Source organism: Mirounga angustirostris, unplaced genomic scaffold (assembly GCF_029215605.1).
Source record: "Mirounga angustirostris isolate CCGP_5_RB_7025 unplaced genomic scaffold, mMirAng1.0.hap1 SCAF_11, whole genome shotgun sequence".
Lineage (NCBI taxonomy): Eukaryota > Metazoa > Chordata > Mammalia > Carnivora > Phocidae > Mirounga > Mirounga angustirostris.
In genome coordinates this window covers 26771377-26792709 of record NW_026991719.1, presented here as the reverse complement: position 1 = coordinate 26792709, position 21333 = coordinate 26771377, and the positions used below count along the sequence as shown (strand labels likewise).

Genomic DNA, 21333 nt, shown 5'->3' with positions numbered 1-21333 from the left:
AGTCTGCTTGAGATTCTCTCCCTCTCTCTCTGCCCCTCCTCCCACTCATGCACACATTCTGTCTCTCTCAAATAAATAAATCTTAAATATATATATTAGCCATTTTTTGTTTCGCATGTATTGCCTTGCCTGCAATAACCTATTCCTCTCCATATGTTAATCATAAAGCAACAAAACAGTGGTTGCTAACATTCATTGAGTAATCACCATGTGAAAGAAAGCAGGCCAAACACTTCACATGTCTTAGCTATTTCCCACAACAATTCTATGAGGTACGTCATATTGTTGTCCCATTTTACAGATAAGGAAAGTTAACGTTAGAACGATATACCCAGGGGCATTCAGCATGCAGTCAGTGTCAGTACACATTCTGGTTTATTCTCCCAGATCTGTCTGTCTATGTCTGTCAGTCACACATACGCTTTGGTTTGCTCAACTAGTCATTAAACCTTTGTTACCACTTACAGTGTGCAGGGTTCACAGCATCCTGCCAGGGGGAGCGTAGGGGAAGAGAGGTAAGCAAGAAATGGTCCCGGCTATCAAGGAATCCACAGTGCATTGTAGGAGATACCCATGTCCTTGCAACTAAAACAGATGGTGCGATGGAAGTGCTCCGAGTAGAAACTATGTGCTGTGAGGATGTTGAGGAAGCAATCACTTCTAACCCTGGGGGACTGGAAGGGGGGGCGTATAAACATAGAAAAGACTTGAACTGGGAGAGAAGGGAGAGAAGAGCACTCTAGAGAGGAGGAGCAGCAAGAACAAGTCAGACAAGTGTTACATTGGATGCAATGTGGCGGGACGGGCAGGTTGAGTTTGGCCAGTAATGCAGGGTCATACGACTGGAAAGGGAGTTTTGGTGTGTTCTTCATGCTTTTGTGTGCGTAACAGTGAAGCAAATCCTGCCTTTTTTGGAACTCCACATGCTTTGCAAAATATTTGGTCCCAGCAAAGATGGGCAAGGCTAGAAGAAGATGAAAAAAGAAGATTGTTCTCGATCTATGTCAGGCCCTTGACTCCATACTGCAAGGTCGGAGTCAGCTTTAGACCAGACTACCTGAGCCAGATTTCTGATCCATTTAATACCTGTTTTATCTCTTGGGAATTACCCACACCATAGGAGCAAACCCACTCGAGCTCTGCTGGCTCTGGGCAAGAGCTGACCAACCGTTGTTTAGCATGGGCCTTTCAGAACCAAATTAAGATCCAGATTTATGGGGCGCCTGGGTGGCTCAGTTGGTTGGGCGACTGCCTTCGGCTCAGGTCATGATCCTGGAGTCCTGGGATCGAGTCCCGCATCGGGCTCCCTGCTCGGCAGGGAGTCTGCTTCTCCCTCTGACCTTCCTCCCTCTCATGCTCTCTGTCTCTCATTCTCTCTCAAATAAATAAATAAAATCTTTAAAAAAAAAAAAAAAGATCCAGATTTATGGAGCCTACAGGCCTGGGGCCACCATTAATATCCAGTTGGCAGAATGCCAGATGGCAAAGTGTACCATTTCGCCTGTAAAATTCTTCCTTTTTCCCCCACCCAGAATGGAATTCACTAAGCTATCAGGACACTGTCAATGTATTACAGAAAAACCTAATAGGAAAAAAAGAGTGGTACTTTTTATTTCATGCCACCTAAAGATACACTTTTCAATACTTTTCAAGTCTACTAAAAATTGCAATCTGAAATTTTCTTTTTTCTCATTTTCTCCCTTACATTTAAGCCTTGCCTCTACTTCTTTGATATTTGAGTATTAATCAACTATTGGTTACTTGTTAATTATCACTCAGTGATCCATCAATCATCAATAGGATTCCAAAAAACATGAGTCAAAAACAACAGATTAAGACAAAATATATGCCCTTTCTGAGCTCCTTTAGCCATCACATATAACAGGGAATGACAATCTCCCTAACCTTTGCATGAAAGATTTAGTTTGCATTTTTGATGGTACTCATTGGAGCAGTAGTTCATTTGTGTCTGCCAATGAGTAGAGTGTGAAAAAAAAAATCTCATAACATTATCAAGAAAGCAGATCTTTTTTGTTTGGCCTCAATTTGATAAAAATGGGTCTCGGAGGCCATCTATGGTAAGCGGATATTAAAACCAGGGTTATAAATTGTTGCTTTAGTGTTCCAGCTTTTGAGGCCCGAAAGATCTTACCAAAAAGGGTACATTGTTTTAATTGCTCCTCATTATATGTGATGAGAGAACATCATTTCTCTCCTCTTCCTCCCAGGTGGCCGTTGAGGACCGCATCAGGCAGCTGCACGAAGCCCACAGGGACTTTGGGCCAGCATCCCAGCACTTCCTTTCCAGTAAGTTGCTGTCACCTTCCATTGCTTAATGTCTTCATTGCTTCTTGGTAGTGAAGAATTAAGAGTTGAATTATGATCATCTCTGCCAAGTGCACTAGAGGCATAAATCATCCTGAAATACAACGTGGGGGGAGAATCCAGGGCATTGGGAGAGGAGGTCCGATTAGATCATTTTGTCCAGTCTTCAGCTAACACATAATTGTTTCCTGCAATGTGTTCTCAAGTGCTAACTTTGGTAATATTTTTGTATCTTTAGTTCTGCTTATAGCAGTTCACTTCATAAACTGATAATTATGATACCATCTAATTATGATGGGATCATTCAATACGTGTTACTGGGACTCTATAATTCTTTATGTAATTCATTAAATACTTCCTGCCTCCAAGGTGGAAGCTCAGCCTATTGGATTTCCTCTCCCTAACCATTCTTACTGCTCTTTTATCCTTGATCACTCTTCATTCTTTTACTTCAGCTTTACTCTTTTATTAATTATATTTGTGTCATTAATTATTAATATATATTATTGATAAGTATTACATATTTTATAATAAACACTAAGGAACAGCCTTAGTTAATGGAGGGTTTACTATTGGAACATCCTATTAATGTAACAGTACATATTAAATTGTCAAGCTCCTATTGTCCTCTGATTGATGTTATTAATTTCTACCACTCTTTGATTACAAAAGTGTGGATTTGGGGGTTTCTTCTATTTAAAAAGCCATATTTCTACCACATGGAGTTAACATGTGCTAACATTTTGGCATATTTCTTGTCATACATGAGTATGTATGAGGGCCTCACCATCATTTTAAGGCAATTACTTTGTGCCTGACAATGTTACAAATATGAACTAATTTAATCCTCATAGCATCCTCTGAGGTAGATACGTTATTATACCCATTTTAAAGATGGGGAAATTGAGGCACACAGTCACACACAGATTGACTGACAGCCAGGATTCAAACCCAGCTTGGTTCCAGAGCCTGTTCTAGCCACTACACTGGACTGTCATTTACTTGATTTATGTATCTTATAGACAGGAAGTAATTCTGTATGATTTCCCTTCACTCTCCTGCCACCTTCTTTTATTGTCATTTTCTCATCCTTTCCTTTGTTTTCCATTTCCCATAGGTTAAGAAAAAGATCTTTACTCACTTTTTATTTTTTTTAAGATGTATTTATTTGAGAGAAGAGAGTAAGAGCACACGTGCACAGTAGGGACGAACTGAGGGAGAGGGAGAGAAAATCTCAAACAGACTCCATGCCGAGTGTGGGGCCTGACGTGAGGCTTGATCCCATGACCCTACAATCGTGACCTGAGCCAAAACCAAGGGTCAAACGCTACTGCACACCACCCAGGCACCCCTTTGCTCGCATTTTAAAGTATTTGACTAGATGCTTTCATGTATCTCCAATTGGCTCTTGTCTTTTAGAAAAAAATTCCTAGGAGGTGATAGTCCTTTTTGTTATACATTGACAGTGTATTAAGTAAGAAATTGTCTTACATTCTTGACGGGGTCTAACCTTACTATCTGCATGCAGTCGTTATTTGGACATGCTTAGGATGGGCCAAAAGAAGGGGGGCAGGTGAAAGCAGTGTATGCAATCAAGTGGATTGTGGCTTCTAGGAATGCCTCTAAGATAATGACGAGGCCTGAGGATTTTGTTTTCTGTACTTGTCCAAATCTCTGGTCTGCTTAAGTCACCTCAGTGACTGCCACTCTATTTGATCTCATTGAAATTAAATGTGATAACATATTTTTAAGTGACTCATAAGCCGTAAACAAAAATATCACTCTTATGAATATTAGTTACTCCTCAGATGCCAGGTGTATTCATTCATCTTTTATTCTCTCTGCTTGCCCCACCCAAATTCCCATGTCTTCCCCATTAAAACTTCTTTTCAGAAAATGATGTTATTTAACCCAGGTGACAGGTAAAGTTTAATGTGTACTTCTCCTGGGTTATTTGCATTTTAATAGGGTGAAAAGCCATAAGTCTGAGGAATGACTCTCTGTTGGTAGAACATCAGCCATAATCTCTGAGTTGTGAGGGAAGAACTTGGAAGGGCCAGGTGGAGCATGTTTACACCTTTTAAACAATATCACACCGGTGCCCACTTCCAGAAAGGTCAGGCTAGTAGACACGGATGCTCATAATAACACTCATTTACCTGCTTAAATGGAGCCAGCCCCAGGAGTCACCAGTTTCTTACTCATGTGGAATATTGATATATGCTTTGAAGCTTTGCTTATGGATATCAAAAAATACCAATTTGGTGTAAGGGATATTTGAGAAATAGGACAGTGAGACTAAAGACTGAATGAAGACTGTTTCTTTGTGTTGTCCTTTTTTAAAATTACAGAGGTAATATATGCCACTCAAGGAAATTTTGGAAAGCAGAGAATACAAACAGAGAAAAAAATTATCCATAATCCCACCACTCAGAGATAACCACTACAAAAAATGTGCTTCATATACTTTCTGTCTTTCTCTCAGGGGGCGTGTGTATGTGTGTGAATTCAGATTCCCTTCTTTTAAACCAAACAGGAATAAAATCACATTACCATTTTATGACCTCTTTTTTCCCTTAGAACTGTAATAAAAATATTTTTATGTTTAAATATTCCTCTACAGAGTAATTTTTTAAATGGCTGGGTAGTATTCTCATCTCTGGCTGTACCAGATTTACCAACACAATTCTGAATTAAAGTCATTTCAAATCTTTCACTATTATATCCAGCTTTGTGACTAACATCCTTTGTACACCTTTATAAACATCTCCTAGTCTTTCTACAAGATAAACGCCTAAACACACAACCACTCTGTTAAAGGACGTTTACATTTGTATGGCTTCTGATATGTACCGCCACATGGACCTCTAGAAATCTCCAGAATTTGGGTGCCCCATCAAAACCACATTTGAGGCAGGGCATCTCTGAAGTCACTTACTTGCTGTTAAATTGTGTTCTGTGAAAGCAAAACAGTTTTTCCCCTAAAACAAACAAAAATATGTTTGAAAAAAATACCACTGAGGCCATATCAAATGATTTTGAATTGATAGATATCTAGTAATTTACCTCCAGGTTACTAGGAATAATAATGGGATGATTTCTGAGGCTTAGAAATTACAAAGAGAAGTAAAGATGAGCACTAACTGCCCCCGCAAACATGCTCACTCTCTCTCTCCTTCTCCCTCTCTCTCTTTCTCTCTTTCACATACACTTTGAAAATTACATTACCAGCTGTCTTTGTTTTTTTATCAGTAGAGAGAGGCAGCCTTTTACTAAATAAAAGTATTCACTGTTTCTTCTTGGTGGCCCAATCTCTACTTGTTAAAGAAGTGGTTCCTTTTATCTTAGATCTGAGAGAAATGAGAAGAGAAAAACATTGTAAAATATGACCCTTATCCATTGCTAGACACTTGCTTGCCTTTAATTCTAACTGTAGTATTCTACCACTTTTTTTAAGATTTTATTTTTAAGTAACCTCTACACCCAGTGTGGGGCTCAAACTCATGACCCTGAAATCAAGAGTCACATGCTCCATAGACATAGACTGAGCCAGGAAGGCACCCCAATAATCTACCACTTCTTTTTTTAAGATTTTATATATTTATTTATTTGAGAGAGAGAGCACATGCAGGGGGAGAAGGAGAGGGGGAGGGAGAGGGGGAGGGAGAGGGGAGGGAAAGAATCCCAAGCAAATCCGGGGCTGAGCACAGAGCCCAAAGCCAAACTTGTCACAGGGCTCGATCCCACGCCCCTGAGATCATGGCCTGAGCCAAAACCAAAAGTCAGACACTCAACTGCCTAAGCCACCCAGGCACCCCTCTACCACTTCTAATTGACTTCAGTAACTTAAACCAAGAAAAGGGAGAATTTGGTAATAGTGTGATTTTTAAAAATTATATAAATTTTTATATATGTATAGTGTATTATGTTTACACACAATTTTGAATCACACAGTTAGCATTTATACATGTATTAAAATATATAGTGGGGGGGGACCTGGGTGGCTCAGATGGTTAAGCCTCTGCCTGTGGCTCAGGTCATGATCTCCAGGTCCTGGGATCAAGCCCCACATCGGGCTCCCAGCTCAGCGGGGAGTCTACTTCTCCTTCTCCCTCTGCCTCTCCCCCTGCTTGTGCTCTGTCTCTCTCTCTCAAATGAATAAATAAAATCTTTTAAAAAAGAATATATAGTAGGAAGGTACAGTGTCCATGTCTTCCTATGTCAATGATCAAGAAAGTACTATAGTATTTATTGGCATAGTAGTCTGAAAATTGTCCATTTAAAATTATCTTCACGAATTTATCTTCAAAAACAAAAAAGAGCCTGAGATCTTTTTTGCGTCAATTTTCTCAGTTCTCTGAGCTTCTAGTTTAAGTTTTACTTCACCAAGGATAACTATATATTTGAATAAAGGTAGAACTCTTTCTGTAAGAGTGAGAAGAACTTAGAGCTGTCTTAATGGTTTACCAGTTCTACAAAATCTTACCATTTGCAACGACATGGATGGAGCTAGAGAGTATTATGCTAAGTAAAATAAGTCAGTCAGAGAAAGACAAATACATACCATTTAAGAAACAAAACAGATGAGCAAAGGGAAAAAGAGAGAGAGAAGCAAACCAGGAAACAGTTAACTGTAGAGAACATACTGATGGTTACCAGAGGGGAGGTGGGTGGGAGAATGGGGGAAATAGGTGATGGGGATTAAGGAAGGCACTTGTTGCGATGAGCATCAGGTGATGTCTGGAGGTGCTGAATCACTATATTGTACACCTGGAACTACTTTAACACTGTGTATTAACTAACTGGAATTTAAATAAAAACTTAAAATATTTTACCAGTTCTAGAATTCCCCCAAAGTAGCATTTCCCAAGCCATATTCCTCAGAACATTCATGTTCTATATGATGTTAATAACTCTTCCTTGAAAAAAAATCATCTTGGGGTCAATAAGATTGGAAAAACAGTAGCTTATAAAGGTACGAAAGTTTTTTGTCGTTGTTGAAATTGTTGCAGCCTTTACTATACATGGAAACGCTAAGAAGAGGATAAAGTCAGTAGCTCTTCTCCATACTTACGTGACTAGGGAAATCTTTTTCAGGGATACCAGTTAATTTCTCACTAAACGTGCCATGGAACATAGTATAGGATTCTTTGCCCTCAAGTGGTATTTGCCAAATGGTTTAATGATGAGAACTTTCTGCTGAAGGTAATAAGAACATGATCCAATTAAAAAGAAAATGAGTTATTTATAAGGCAAAAGGGTCAACTTTCTCTCTCCTGAGGTTTCTGGCTCCCACCCCCACCCCAGAAGTCCCATATGCTGTGGAATTTCCTAACTGGAGAGAGGCTTAAGGGAGTAGCTATATGAGTTGTTTTCAAAGTACTCATTAGTGAATACTGAAATCAGTTTAATGACTTGCAGCCAACAATTTTGTAATGGAATGGAAGAGATGAGAAAATATCAGAGTACATTGCACAAGCAAGGTTAAGTATTGTTTTGACACTTTGGTTTCAATTAGGTGGGTGTGTGTGCATGCACGCACATGCGTACATGTGTGCTACAACAAAGAGTAAAATACTTTCCTTTTGTGGGTTGCAGTCCAAAAAAGCTTGAAAGACGCTGAATTACGCCACCCCTACCCTTATTTTTACACAAGACAGAATATGTGCAGAGAGATAAAATGACATCACCAAGGTTATAATAGATGTGGGACTGGAACCCAGTTTCTGCTCACACTGCCTTACCCATTGACAACAAACACTGAGGCCAGCAATTGTCTAGTTCATCTGATATTGCCACAGATTTCTCTCTTCTGTTTCTCTTGGTCTTGGCCATACTAAGTGGATTTACAGAGCCTGAATTTTCTCTGGATGCCTCTGGGCCAAGTGTTATCTCACTTGGGATATTGGTTAAGACTATAGCCTTTGGAACTAGGCTGACGGGGTTCAAGTACTGGTCAGACACTCCATCTCTTTATCCTCATCTGTAAAATGGGGATAATAGTAACATTTCATCAAACGTAAGACATATTCTCTAGCCACAATTATAAAAGCCCTGAAATCAGGATGTATTTAATGTCCAATGGTGTTTTGAATTCAATAAACTATGATAATATTACCTCATAGGGTTATGGTGAAGATCAAATAGTTACTGTATATATATACACTGTGTGTATATTTTATGTAAAATATATAGAACAGGGGCACCTGGGTTGCTCAGTTGGTTAAGCATCCGACTCTTGATCTCAGCTCAGGCTCTGATCTGAGGGTCATGAGTTCAAGCCCCGCACTGGGTTCCATGCTGGGTTTTGGAGCAGGACCTGGCACATAGTGGTACAGAAGTGATTGCTGTTAGCATTGGTGTCATTATCATCATCAACTTGACAGTATAATTTCATATCTGCCTATTAGAGTCAAACTAGATGTGAAAGTATCATTCGTTCTTTTGTTTTTAATTGCATGTAACTAGTTCCTCTCCTTCCCAGAGATGTTTCTCGTGGATCTAATCTGAAAGAGCAGTGTTTTTCATATTATACAAGCTCAATTGTTATTTGTGCAACTAATGAATGGATGAGTAATCAATGAGTAGACCTTAATCTTTTCAAGGACAGGATAGCTTTATATTCTTCAGCATCTAATATGGTAACTGTACTTGGTAGATGTTCAGTGAAATCATTTACAGAGTGAATTATGTTTTGTATCCAAAAGAAATAAATTTCCTCCTGACATTGCTAATACACAGTGGCATGAAATTTAGCATAGTGACTATCACATAGTAGACACTCAATAAATAATGGGACCTTTCATGTTGCCTCTGAGCAAGGACTAATAGCATTCAGAAGTTGACATGGTCCTTTTCATAAAAGTCTCCTGTGCCGTGTAATATAAGGAAAAAAGCAAACTTTACAATTAGTTTGATCACAACTCTATTAGAAAATAAAATAAAAACAACAGAAGGGGATGCCTGAAGACAAGACTGAAAAATATCAGAATCCAAAGAGCTATAGTGGTTTTCTTTTTATGTTTGCAGTTTTTTTTAATAATAAGCGTGTATTTACTTTGATAAGGGAAAAAAACAATAATAGTAAAGATTTTTATTCTCTAGCTTTTAATCCACTGACCTCTTAAAATCTTACCCTCTGTTGATGGCTATGGAACTCCATAAGACAAATTTCCTTTTTACTATTTGTTCTGAATTTAAAAGATATGAGTTTCATTGAGTGATCTTCTTGTTCTCAGATTATGAGACACTGTAAAAAGAAGGAATTGATCACTACTTCTTGCAGCGCAAGCTTTATCATCTTCAGTGCCTTAATCAAATCCCTAGTTAACTCTTTGTCTCATTAAAGCAATCCAAGCCTTTACAGTTTCCTCTTGCTACATCAGACTAAAAAGTTTGTTTCCATCTTGAGAGTTACCAAACCTTCCTCCCTGCACCCCACCCCCCACCGCCTCTTCCCACTCACACACTTAATAAAGAAGATAGGGAAAAAAACTTTAAGCACGTCTAATAATTGCTGACATTTCACTTAACAGTGCTCCAATCTATGCTACCTTTGTCCTCAGGGAATGGATAAATTTGAAATACAAGTGGGCCAATAATTTAAAGCTTCAGATCGGCTTAAGGAAGCTGTCGTGATAAGTCAGGAAGAAGCTTGCATCTACAATGTGAGGTGATTTTCAGCCTAAAGCTTCCTTATCAGGGAAAAATCTTAGGGCAAAATAATTGGGGCCAACTTCTTCAGCAGTCACAGTGCTGTCTCGAGTGTCAGGAATTTGGGACAGATGCCTTGTAACTTATCAGTGATGCTGGTAACAGCTCCATAAGTTCAAAGGTAACCTTTCAGATGCCCACAAAAAGCAGTCACAGTGATAATAATTAAACTCTTTTCTCAAAACCAATTTCTATGGCTCTTTCTCCTTGAGCTCAAATTTATATTCTCCGTGAAGACCTAGATTTATTTGCTGTAGAGTAACCTTAGTAACAAAATTTTGCATCTTCAGCCCTCTGTATCCATTTATTTGGACACATGAGGAAGCTTTGGAAAGTTCTCAGTTTCTTCTGTGGGAATTTGTGTACTGGAGCTGACTTTTACTGGCTTGAAAGAGCCAGTTGTTAAATATACAGCAATTGTGAACTGGTTGTTAAACTTTGGTAGCTTGAAATCAGCCATAGTGGGACTACAGACCCCACCAAAATTGGCAAATATGGCAAATCAAGACTTGTTTTTCTTTCTCTGCATAGCTGGTTTACCAGAACGCCACCAAATCAATGTCATTCAGATTACCCAAAGTTGTGGAGGCAAAGCTCAGGATCTAAATATCTATCTGCCTTAAGTTAGGATGACCACTGGTCCTGGTGTGTCTGGGATGTTCTTGGTTCGAGCACTGAGATTCCTGCATCTCAGAAAATCTCAGTGCTGAGCATACTGGGATGGTCAGGCACCACAGCCTTAAGTAATGTTTCGTGGAAATAGATTCTTGTACAAGTAATTTGCCTAAATAGCAGCTCTTGGGTGAAGGGGAGTGAGGGAGGGAGGAAGGATGCGCTGGGGGTTATGCTGGTGATGGAGTCAAGCTAAGCAAGGAAGTGGACACGAACTTTGGCCTGACCCCCCAGGGCACTCTGGAGCACACATTGCACCATAGAATTGGCCCCATTTTGAAGGACGGGAGCTGGGTTTTTGTTACCCCATGTCAGTCAGGCATTGGCTGTGGATTTCTGGGGAGCAGAGGACAACAGTTCCCATTTCACTGAGGAAGGCTCTCTGGAGCCGTGAGGCAATGGGCCAGTAGCAACCAACACTCATAGCAGCTGGGGATGGGTGTATCAGCGGGAAAGGGAGTTCTGAGGGGGACGCCAACAGCATTAACATCTCCCAGACTGGATGAAACTATTGTGCTACCCCATGCATAATCTGACTGTAGAACCCAATTGTGACATTTAGCTGGATCACAGCCACCACTCCGCCACATACCTGCATGGAGATTTCCGGTGGCATGGCAGAAACTAAGCAAATGCTTGTTTCTTTCTTGTTTTCCTCATCATGACAGATTTCTCTGGGTCTCATGGGGACCTAGGACACTGAGAGCAGCTCCATAGTGCTGAACCAGTGTCATGATACATGGGCACTATTTTAGTGGAATGCTGGCTCTGAAAGGTATATTTTTATACTCTCCAGAAAATGAAGGCATTTGTGAGTTTGGCCTAGGGTAACATTTTGTCACCCATCCCAAAATACATAGCTTTACACAACAGAAATGGTAGAATCACATCCCTGTGAGCAAAAATCATTACTTTCGTTTTTCCATTTGGATGTTTTCCATTTTCAGAACACAACCAGTTTGAGATTACATAATACTTTTTGGTGAGAACATTGAGGTGAGGACAAAGGCATTTTGTTCTTTTGCAGACTTACATAAACTGTTGCTGGTTTAAAAACCATTCTCTTGGGGCGCCTGGGTGGCTCAGTTAGTTGAGCAACTACCTTTGACTCAGGTCATGATCCCAGGGTCCTGGGATCGAGTGCTACCTCTTGGAGGGGGAGGGGGGTCCCTGCTCAGCAGGGAGTCTGCTTCTCCCTTTCCCTCTGCCCCCAGCCCAGCTCATGCTTGCTTGCTCTCTCTCTGTCTCAAATAAATGAACAGAATCTTTAAAAAATAAATAAAATAAAATTTTTAAAAGCCATTCTCTTGAGGGGTGACTGAGTGGCTCAGTCAGTTAAGCATCTGACCCTTGATTTCAGCTCAGGTCATGATTTCAGGATAATGAGATCAAGTCCTGGGTCGGGCTCCATGCTGGGCGTGGAACCTACTTAAGATTCTCTCCCTCTCCCTCTATCCCTCCCCTGTCCCTGTCTAAAAAAAAAACTCTTGAATTTTTAAATATACTTTCAGATATCAGCAATAATAGTCATCTTGATTTCAGTCTACTGCAGATGAGCTTTGTCTCCTCCAAGCTGTAAGGAGCAGGGATAGACTTAGGTGATGAGGGGGACCCCTGGAAACATAAGGAAGGATGGGGAATGGCAGTCACCGTGAAACTTGTTTGTTTCTCTCTTGATGTGCTTTGCTGTTGTAGACTCAAACTACCACAGTATCATAGCTTCTCTCTCTTCTCTACCTTGTCCTTATAGTTTCAACCACCTTGTGACTTCTGTTTTCTTCTTTAGCCCTCTAACTTTTTTTTTAACTTCCCTACCTTTCTACCATCTAAATTTCTCTATATGTTACAATCAAACTCTCCAAGAAAGAGCATCTGATTGGGTCAGGTATTTACAATCTGTTTATATTGAAACCAGGCTTTCTAGACCAGGTGCTCTAGACAATTCTTTGTTGGGGAGACTGTGCTGTGCACTGTCGGATGTTTAGCAACATCCCTGGCCTCACCCCACTCTGTACCAGTAGCACCTGCCCTCTCAGTTGTGACTACCAGAAATGTCTCCAGATGCTGCCAGATGTCCTTTGGAAGGCAAAATTGTCCCTGGCTGAGAACAACTCCTGTATACCTGACTCCTGGACTATGTGTAGCCATGGCAGTTGGGTCACATAGAACACTAAGTAGAATGGCCTCTGTGTGAGGAGTCATTTGAGCCTACTTCTCTACAGCTTCCAGGTCCCATGCAGTGAAGAGGAGTGTCCTCAGCACCAAAGTCACACCCCTTCTGAGGGTAGCTCCTGATGGTTGCAGGAGAATAAAGACCTGGCCATTTGGGCCTAATGTAGGAGAATTCTAACATTCTACCTCAGGAGCTCTAGTGGGGTTCACTGAGACTGTCACTGGGCCTGCCTCCTAGCTTGACTTCTCTCGGTCGCCATTCCTGCTTCCTTCTTCTCCCTTCCACAGATGTTGATCACAAGAGCACACCTTACTAAATACCCTGCTCTTTAAACATTGTCTCAGAGTCTGTTACCTGGGGAAACCCATCTGTGAGGGGACAATGTAACTGACAGGCATTTCAAAGCATCTGAGGAAAAGGCATTGTAATAGGCTCATTCTGGTCACTGGGTGATTTGATTTACTCTTGCTTTTATTATGAAGTTGATGATTTTGTCCAGTGTATGTAGTGATGATCATTATTTAAGATGTCTGACCTTGTGACCTCCATTAATGGGTAAGGACTTTGAGGACAGCATAAGATTACGTCAGCCTCTTGCCTTATACCTTAAGTCCAGCAGCACACATACCAATGACAGACAAGAGTTAGAATGAAGGATGGTCGATAAAATAGATCATAAAAGGAAATGGGTTGGAGTGTGAGCACCAAAAGGGTAAAGGGCATGCATTCCTTTTTTTTTTTTTTTTTTTTTTTAATGTCATGCATCCAACATCTTGGAGATAAGTACAGGATATGCCTTGATTGAATGAATAACTGGGCATACTGAAGATTATTCCCTCTAGGAAAGAACTGAGTCTAGTGCCTAGTCTAATGTCCTGAAAAAATTATGAGCTTCACTTTATTTTCGGCCAACTAAGAATTAATTCATTCTGTCCTTCAATTAGTCCATTCAATGACCAGTATAGGTCAAACTCTGTTCTAGGTACTGGTGAAACCACAGTAAATGAAAGAAAAATCCTCTCTCATGGAGCTTGAATTTTAATAGGAGAAAGCAATTGGGTCATGATAAGTTTGACAGAGAAGAATAAAGCAGGCTAGAGGTAATAGGGGAAGGGAACTTTTTAAATGGGGTGGTCATGGGGGTGGCATTTGAGTAAAGAAGTGAGAGAAAAAGCCAGGCAGATACAGAGGGTTCCAGGTAGAGGAAACAGTAAACACGAAGACCCTGAGATGAGAGCAAGCTTAGTGGGGTTTGAGGAACAACAAGGAGTCCAGTAGGATTGAAGCTGAGGAAGCAAGATGGTGAAGGATAAGGAGGTCAGTGAGCAACCAAGAGCCAGGCCAAGTCAGGTCTTATCATCTATGGTTAAAAACCTTTGAAATTTCCTCTTAAGAAGGGAAGACTTAGGAGGGTTCTGAGCTAAGATGTGACATGATCTGATTTACTATGCCTGTAGCATTCCTTCCTATATTTATTAACAAACACTAGGCACTTGGAATAGGAAGATGAGAGAGACCAAAACCTGTCTTTGGGACGCTCAAATTCTAAACAAAAGAGAAAGACCTATTTAAAAAAAAAACATGACCTATAGTTGTGGTAAATAGGGATGGTAAGACTAGAGTGGAAGGAGGAAATTAATTCTATAGGAAGCAAAATGAGATGTTCTTTATAGACTAGTAAATGAGGTTCCTGAGCCCAATTTCCATGGAGGGGAGAACTTCCCACACAGCACCAAGCAATTCTCACATACCAGCAGGTTCAACTCATTTCTGACCCCATTGACCTATAGATAGCATCAGATCCCAGAGGTTAAGGGTACAGGCCTACAAGACTGCCCCCCAACCCTGCCCACTTCAGATGCCAGTCACAAGCCCAGCTTCTACCAGTGCTTCTCACCAGCCAGCTTTAAATGGGAGGTTTCCACGACCTCTTCCTTGGACTTCAGACACAGTCACAAGTTCAGATTGTTTCCTCTACTTCTTCTGACCCACTGGCTATAAACCAGAAGTTCCCAGGACTTCCTCCTCAGGTTTGATTAATTTGCTAGAGCTGTTACCAGAACTCAGAGAAACGTTTTACTTCCAAGATCACAGGTTTATGATAAAGGGATAGAACTCAGGAACATCCAGATGAAAGAGATGCACAGGGCAAGGTATGTGGGAGGGGCGTGGGGCTGCCATGACCTCTCCAGGCACGCCCCTCTCCCCACACCTCCATGTGTTCACCAACCCGGAAGCTCTCCAGACCCTGTCCTTTTGAGTTTTTTTGGAGGCTTCATTACATACTAATGATGGATTGAATCTTTGGCTATTGGATTCAACCTCCAGTTTCTCTCCTCTCCCCCCTCCCCAGGTCTGGGGGAGGGGTGGAGAAGGAAAGTTCTAACCCTCTAAAGACAAGTTATGTCTCTGGTGACCAGGTTCCATCTTGGCCTTCCAAAAGTCACCTCATTAACGTAACAAAAGATACCTTTGTCACTCTCCACCCCGGAAATTCCAAGGGTCATGGGAACTGTGAGCTAGCAATTGCAGACAGAGACCAAATATATATCTCTTATAAAATATATCGCAACTAGTATAAATGCACATTGTCTCTGAGGCTACGTGCAAATCCAAGGTAGAGAGTATTTCTTCTGAGAGGAATCGAGCAAAGAAGGCTTCTGATTGCTTGGCCCTTGATTTCTTTCACTTAGCAAGGTTCACAGGATGTATTCTGATATGATGAATATCCCCCCTTCCAATTTTACATGTAGCCTCCTTATAGCCCTTTTGTCCAGAAAAGGGATTTCTTATGTATGTATAATGAATATAAATATAGGTTTTAGAGAGTGCTAATGTTTTAATGAGCTAGAAATAGGCAGACGAGAGAGAATAATTGAAGGATTAGTCAACATGGGGACAATTTGACTTGGAAAGAGAAAATCTGAGCAGGAAACGTCTAGGAAAAAAATTAGAAAAGGAATGGAATGAGCTCATTTACAGTGTGAGTTAAGGGCAGAGGGATTTATTCTCAAAAGGTAAAAACTGAGAGTTTGTATTTTAGAACTTGATCTAGGCCAGCTATCAAGGGAAAGAGACTGATTCGAAAGACTTGGTCCAGGAGGTCTGGAGCAGATACATCTATTAAAGGTTGCAAGGGAAGAGGGAAAGTTTTGAACCAAATCTTCAGTTATTCCTGGAGTCCAACACAAAAATTCAGCAGAATGCTTGTTATCTTAGGGCAAAATAAAGGACAACAAGGCTTAAGTCTTAAAGGAGATCAGATCATTCCTCTCCTGTGAACCAGCCACACTAATTTAAATAGAAAAAAAAGATAGTAACTTTGGTCATGTGAAATTTAATTTAAAAAGCAGAACTAAAAATGGAAATTAAAACGAAAAATGTCTTGTTCTGAGTCTTTCTAAAAATACTTAGCTGTTTGTTTTGAATTCCTAAGCAATATTCATGTAAAATGGTCAAACACCATTGACTCTCATAGTTGACACCAGCATCCGAATGCCAAAAGGAAGATATGTCTCCTCTCAAGTTTTACTACTCCGAGAACTGCATACAATTTTTTGAAGAGACACAAAATGGTGGCAAAAGGAGGAAGAGGAATTGTTTACTGGAGTTGTTGCCTATGCCTGTGCTTATTGGGTACTAGTCACTGTAACTCTAGAACCACAGAGTCTCATCTGCCTTGTTGCCCTAGGATTCTTTACACCAGCAGTAAGTTAGTAAATGGAATAAATATCCTGATGACTCAGCACATGAAAGATGATGATGATAATAGTAGGGGTAGAAAAAGGAATACAAAAAATATGGCGCACTTTGTGCTCTTAACACTGAGGAAGCATTTTCCATGGATTAGCCTGCGTCATCTTCACAGCAACCCTGTAAAATAAGGAGTAAGACTCTCTCTCTTTCACAGAACAGAAAACAGACTGGAGAAGTTTAATGACACATTCAAGTTTACACTTGTAATTATTACAGATGAGCAGCTTCAGAGGAAGGGTTCCGGGCACTAGTGAGTGGCAACCCACAAGTCTCAACTACAAAGATGCAAGTGGGTAATCCCCATTGATCCTTGCATGACAGTAGAGAATGTGGCTAGTAACAAATCGGGGAGACTTCTGCCTGGGAATATTTTTCTATTCTTTCACCCCTTTGGTGTTCTTTGACCCCTCTCTGTCTGCCCACCCTCCTCTTTCTCACTCTCCCTCTCTCCCTCTCTTCCTCCTATATGAGAATAGAAAGTTTCTGTTCTGGTGTTTCTAGGTCTACAGGCCAGCTGTAGTTCAGATGATCTAGATGAAGTTTGGGAAGCTCTGCTGCAGGCTATGGGTTGGAGGTTGGCTGGGTTTGGCTCCAGGCTGCTAGTTTCATTCAGGTTGTTTCTAGAGGCCCACGCTGAAGGATCAGAGGCCACCTGGGGCATGTGCTCCTGGCAGATTGCCAGAGCACAAGAGTACAAACCTCTGTTCCTGTCATGTCTGCTAAAGCCCCGTTAGCCAAAGCAAGTCACATGGCCAACCCCAAGGTCATGGGGCTAGGAATCGTACTGTTTGCCAGGAGGCTATGGCTCAATTATAGATGTTCCATTGTTTCACAGTGAAGGAAAGTATTGGGATCAAAATTTAATCTCTCTCACCTTCTTTTTGCTTTAATTTTTGTCCCATCCTTAGCTCTTTCTCACTCTTGCTTTCGAAATGGATGTGCATCCCATCTACAGTCATTTGGTTTTTAATATCAGAGTTGCTCCCTACTGGCTCAGGTTTCAAATTTTACATTCCTGGAAATTTCCCTGGTGCCTAATACAATACCGTTCACACAGAGAGCATTCAGCAAATGGTGTGGACTGCCTGCCGTCTTTTAAAAGCACATCTGGAGAGACACTAAAACACCTGGCAATACTGCACTGATGTGTTAGTAACCCAGCTTAACCCGGATGGCCTAAACACTGTAGCCACCTTTACCCAGAGGAAAGTTCTATAGTAATACAGTCAGCCAGTTCTGTTCAGAATTATACATTCTATGAGCATAACTCAGTCACGACTCTATTGATATACACACCTCTCCTCCCATAGCTGGCCTTAGGAGGTGTATTTCTTTCTAACTGTCCCAATAATGACAATGAGGTTCTGGGGGTTTTGTATAAGTCAGTTTGAAGGAGCTTTTCTTTCATGAGTAATGCTTCCAAATATTGGTTATGAGATTTTGCAGGACTGTGCAGCCAGCAGCACTTGGAAATGTTTATATCTCTGCAACTCAGTCACCTTGGCAAGTAGTTGAGTATGAACTCTTGACTTCCCAGATCAAATGGAAGCCTGATACGCTAAATGCCTTGGCAATCTACTGACAAATCCCGTGGTGGGGTATTCTGTTCACCATGTGTGACGGTCCCAGAGCTCGGTGTTCTCCGTCTGACAGCTCGTATAATATTTACAGGTTGTTATTCGTGAGGAATTTTAGTTAGCCATAAAGATTTTCACAGCTATGGCAGACATTAGAGGTCTCATTCATCACTCTTGTGACCTTCCCCTCTGGAATGTAGCCCATCTGTCTCTGCTGGTGAAATCTTTATGGAAAATCTGCCCATCTTTGAAAGTTTAGTAAGTGATCTTAAAGTTTTCATTGAATCTTTACTTTTGATATATGATTCAGACATATAAAGCACTATTCTTATTTTAATTTAATGTTTTTGAAGTGTTCTATTTAACTCAGCCTTTCAGCCAAATGACAGAAAACTCTTGCTACCGAAACTAGATGCATCCCCTCACAAGGAAATAGAAATCATACAGAAAGCCATCAGAATGGGGAAAAGTGAGAGATACATACACATACCTTCCAGCATTGATAGCTACTTGAAAACTTTAGCACTGTACTATAATCTTGAGTATGACCTTAGGAAGTGAAAAAAAAAGTAGAAATAAGTTTTTTGTGTGTGTAATTGAATATTTTAGAGAAGACACCAAGCAAATCCCATAAATAAATGAATTGAGTGGGCTGGTTTACAGAACAGGAGAGAGCGATGACCAGCCTGCAGATGGTCCCCCTGTCCCTGCATGTTCTCCTCCTTTCATACACCACTTCTCATATGCTTGCTTAGGACCTAACCCTGCTACTTCCTTCTATCTACCAGCTGTTTCAACTTCTATATCTGGTTCGGCCTTCACTGCTTTTGCAAAATTGCCCTCTTGAGATCACCAGTGGTCTTGTGACCAAATAGATCTTCCTCTTCTACACCCTTAGTCCACTGGAACCCGTTGGTACTCATAATGTCTCACCACCTGGCTGTCTTTCTCATGTTTCACTCTACTTTATTCTAGTTTCTGTATTGTTTTTCTTTGGAGAGTTTTTTTTTTTTTACTGGCACCCCCATTATGGGCCACTTCCCAGGGTACACTTTTCTTTTAACAGCCTCCTTTCCTGCAAGAGTCCAGCTGTGTTTATATCTTCACCTACCATCTAGTACTTATGGTCTTGTCCTTTTCACCTTCCAAATATTTTAACCTAAATATGAAATTTATCTGAAATTGACCTTCCAGCTTATTTTTTCTGCCAAACTCCCAGTTGCCCAGTAACTAAATCTTAGAAGTACAGAGTCATGTGTGACTTCTCACTCAGAGTGGACACCAAATTCTCTTAGGAACTACCTGCTCAACTCCACCCTCCTACCTCCAATCCATTGTACATGGTAGCACAAGAACAGTGTTCTTATCTTTACATCATCGCAATCCTCTGATTGTAAAGCAGTCTCTGGCCCTCTCTTTCCCGTTGGATCAAATATGGACTGATCGACTCATCATTCATGTTGATGAATATTGGACAATGGTCTACCTGAGAATGAAGGACCTGTTGATCAGATGCCATTGGTCTAGGCAAAGATAGAGAACAATGTACTGTAAGCCCAAGCAGTTCATGTTCAAAGGCATTCCTCTCTGCTACACTTTATCCTGTATGTGGCACATTATTAGTACTTAGGAATGGATGCAAGGGTTGAAGACAACTGCTGCTTAGTTGAGGCAGAGAGCTTGATTCTAGAATTACCAACATTCAGACAACATCCCATAGGTATGTGATGACAAACATCATTTGTATGGTGGTTGACATTTTGCAAAGCAGTTTCATTTCCATTTTCTCATTTTATCCTGACAGCCTTTCAGCAAGGGAGATATCATTATTCCTATTTTTCATATAAAATAAATAAGGCTCAGGGAGAAAACAAGACTTGCTTAAGATCAGGGAGTAACAGTAGAGTTGGGACTCAAATTGATTTCTTCTGAATCTATGTTCTAGACACTTTCTACTTGATCCGCATACCTCTCAAGATGCTGGGTTAGGCTTTGAGACAGAAAGCCGATGTGCGGAGTGCCTCTCTGAACTCAGAAAGTTTACACTCTGTCTTGGAAGAAGGGGTGTGGGAAGCATATTCTCAAATAACCTGTATCAGGCCGTATATCTAATGTGCCTTAAGAATTATACCAACTAAATGCCACTGACCAGCAGAAAATGGATTTTTCCCTTTCTTCCTGGATCGATAAAGAAAGACTCCTGCTGGCAGGAGTGTAATTTGTATAAAATGCCTTTAAAGTGTTCATAGCCTTCAATGAAATAAATATATTTCTAGGAATTTTGCTTAAGAAAATTGGCAAAACTGTGTGCAAAGATTTATCTACAGAGAGATTCATTGCAGCCTGACTTACAACAGTGAAAAACTGGAAACAATCTAAATTTTCCCAAAGAAGGTGTTCCTTCAGTAAATCATGGTATAACCATTAATGGAATGCTTTTCAGCCATTGAAAATGTGAGCCAGGAATGATGTGAGTGGCCATAGATGGTCTGGATGGGTGGGAGTGATTCAGTCAGAAGGAGGTTTGACCTCATGTAACAGAAAACTCAAATTAACAGTGGCTTACAAGTAGAGATGTATAAGGTTCTCACACAGCAATCCAGATACACAGGAATGGATCCATCAGGAACTCTGATTTCTTATATCTTTCTTTTCAGTCGTTCTTAATGCATATCTTCCATAGCCTAAGTTGTCAGGGCCTTCCCCCTATACCCTCTGGAATTCACCATGCCCAGACACACCAAACCTTGGCTTCCAACTACACACACCTGTGACTCAGCCTTCAAGGCTTTCTCTGGCCATAGGCCTTGCTCACCACCTCACGAGGGGAGTCCAGAGAGTTAATGACCCGCCCCAACCCCCCCCCCCTTATTCCAGGAGTAGCCCTCAAGCAATAGTAAATAAATACTCCAGTTCCTTCACCCCCTCAGAGGTGAGTAGAGGGGCTTAACTCTGAAGTGTCTTCTGTGCAGGTGAAATCCTCACCTGCAGTGGGCCCCAGGTACCCAAAGCAGCACTGCATCCCTTATCAGCTTGGCTCCTTTCCTTGCCTTCCTTCCGGCTCCTGTACCAGTGCTTCCTTGAAATACAGCTCAAGCTACTTCATGTTTGCTTCTG

General features: G+C 40.9%; 1 protein-coding gene across 10 annotated transcripts in view; it reads left to right on the top strand.

The window, feature by feature from the left end:
* Window positions 1-21333, top strand: part of DMD (dystrophin) — a 2113108-nt gene that overhangs the window by 1882417 nt on the left and 209358 nt on the right. For all 10 annotated transcript variants that reach the window (XM_064573900.1, XM_064573902.1, XM_064573903.1 and 7 more), the window contains one exon: window positions 2229-2307. In XM_064573900.1, the coding sequence (XP_064429970.1) occupies window positions 2229-2307 (79 nt within the window). The remainder of the gene's footprint in view (window positions 1-2228; window positions 2308-21333) is intronic.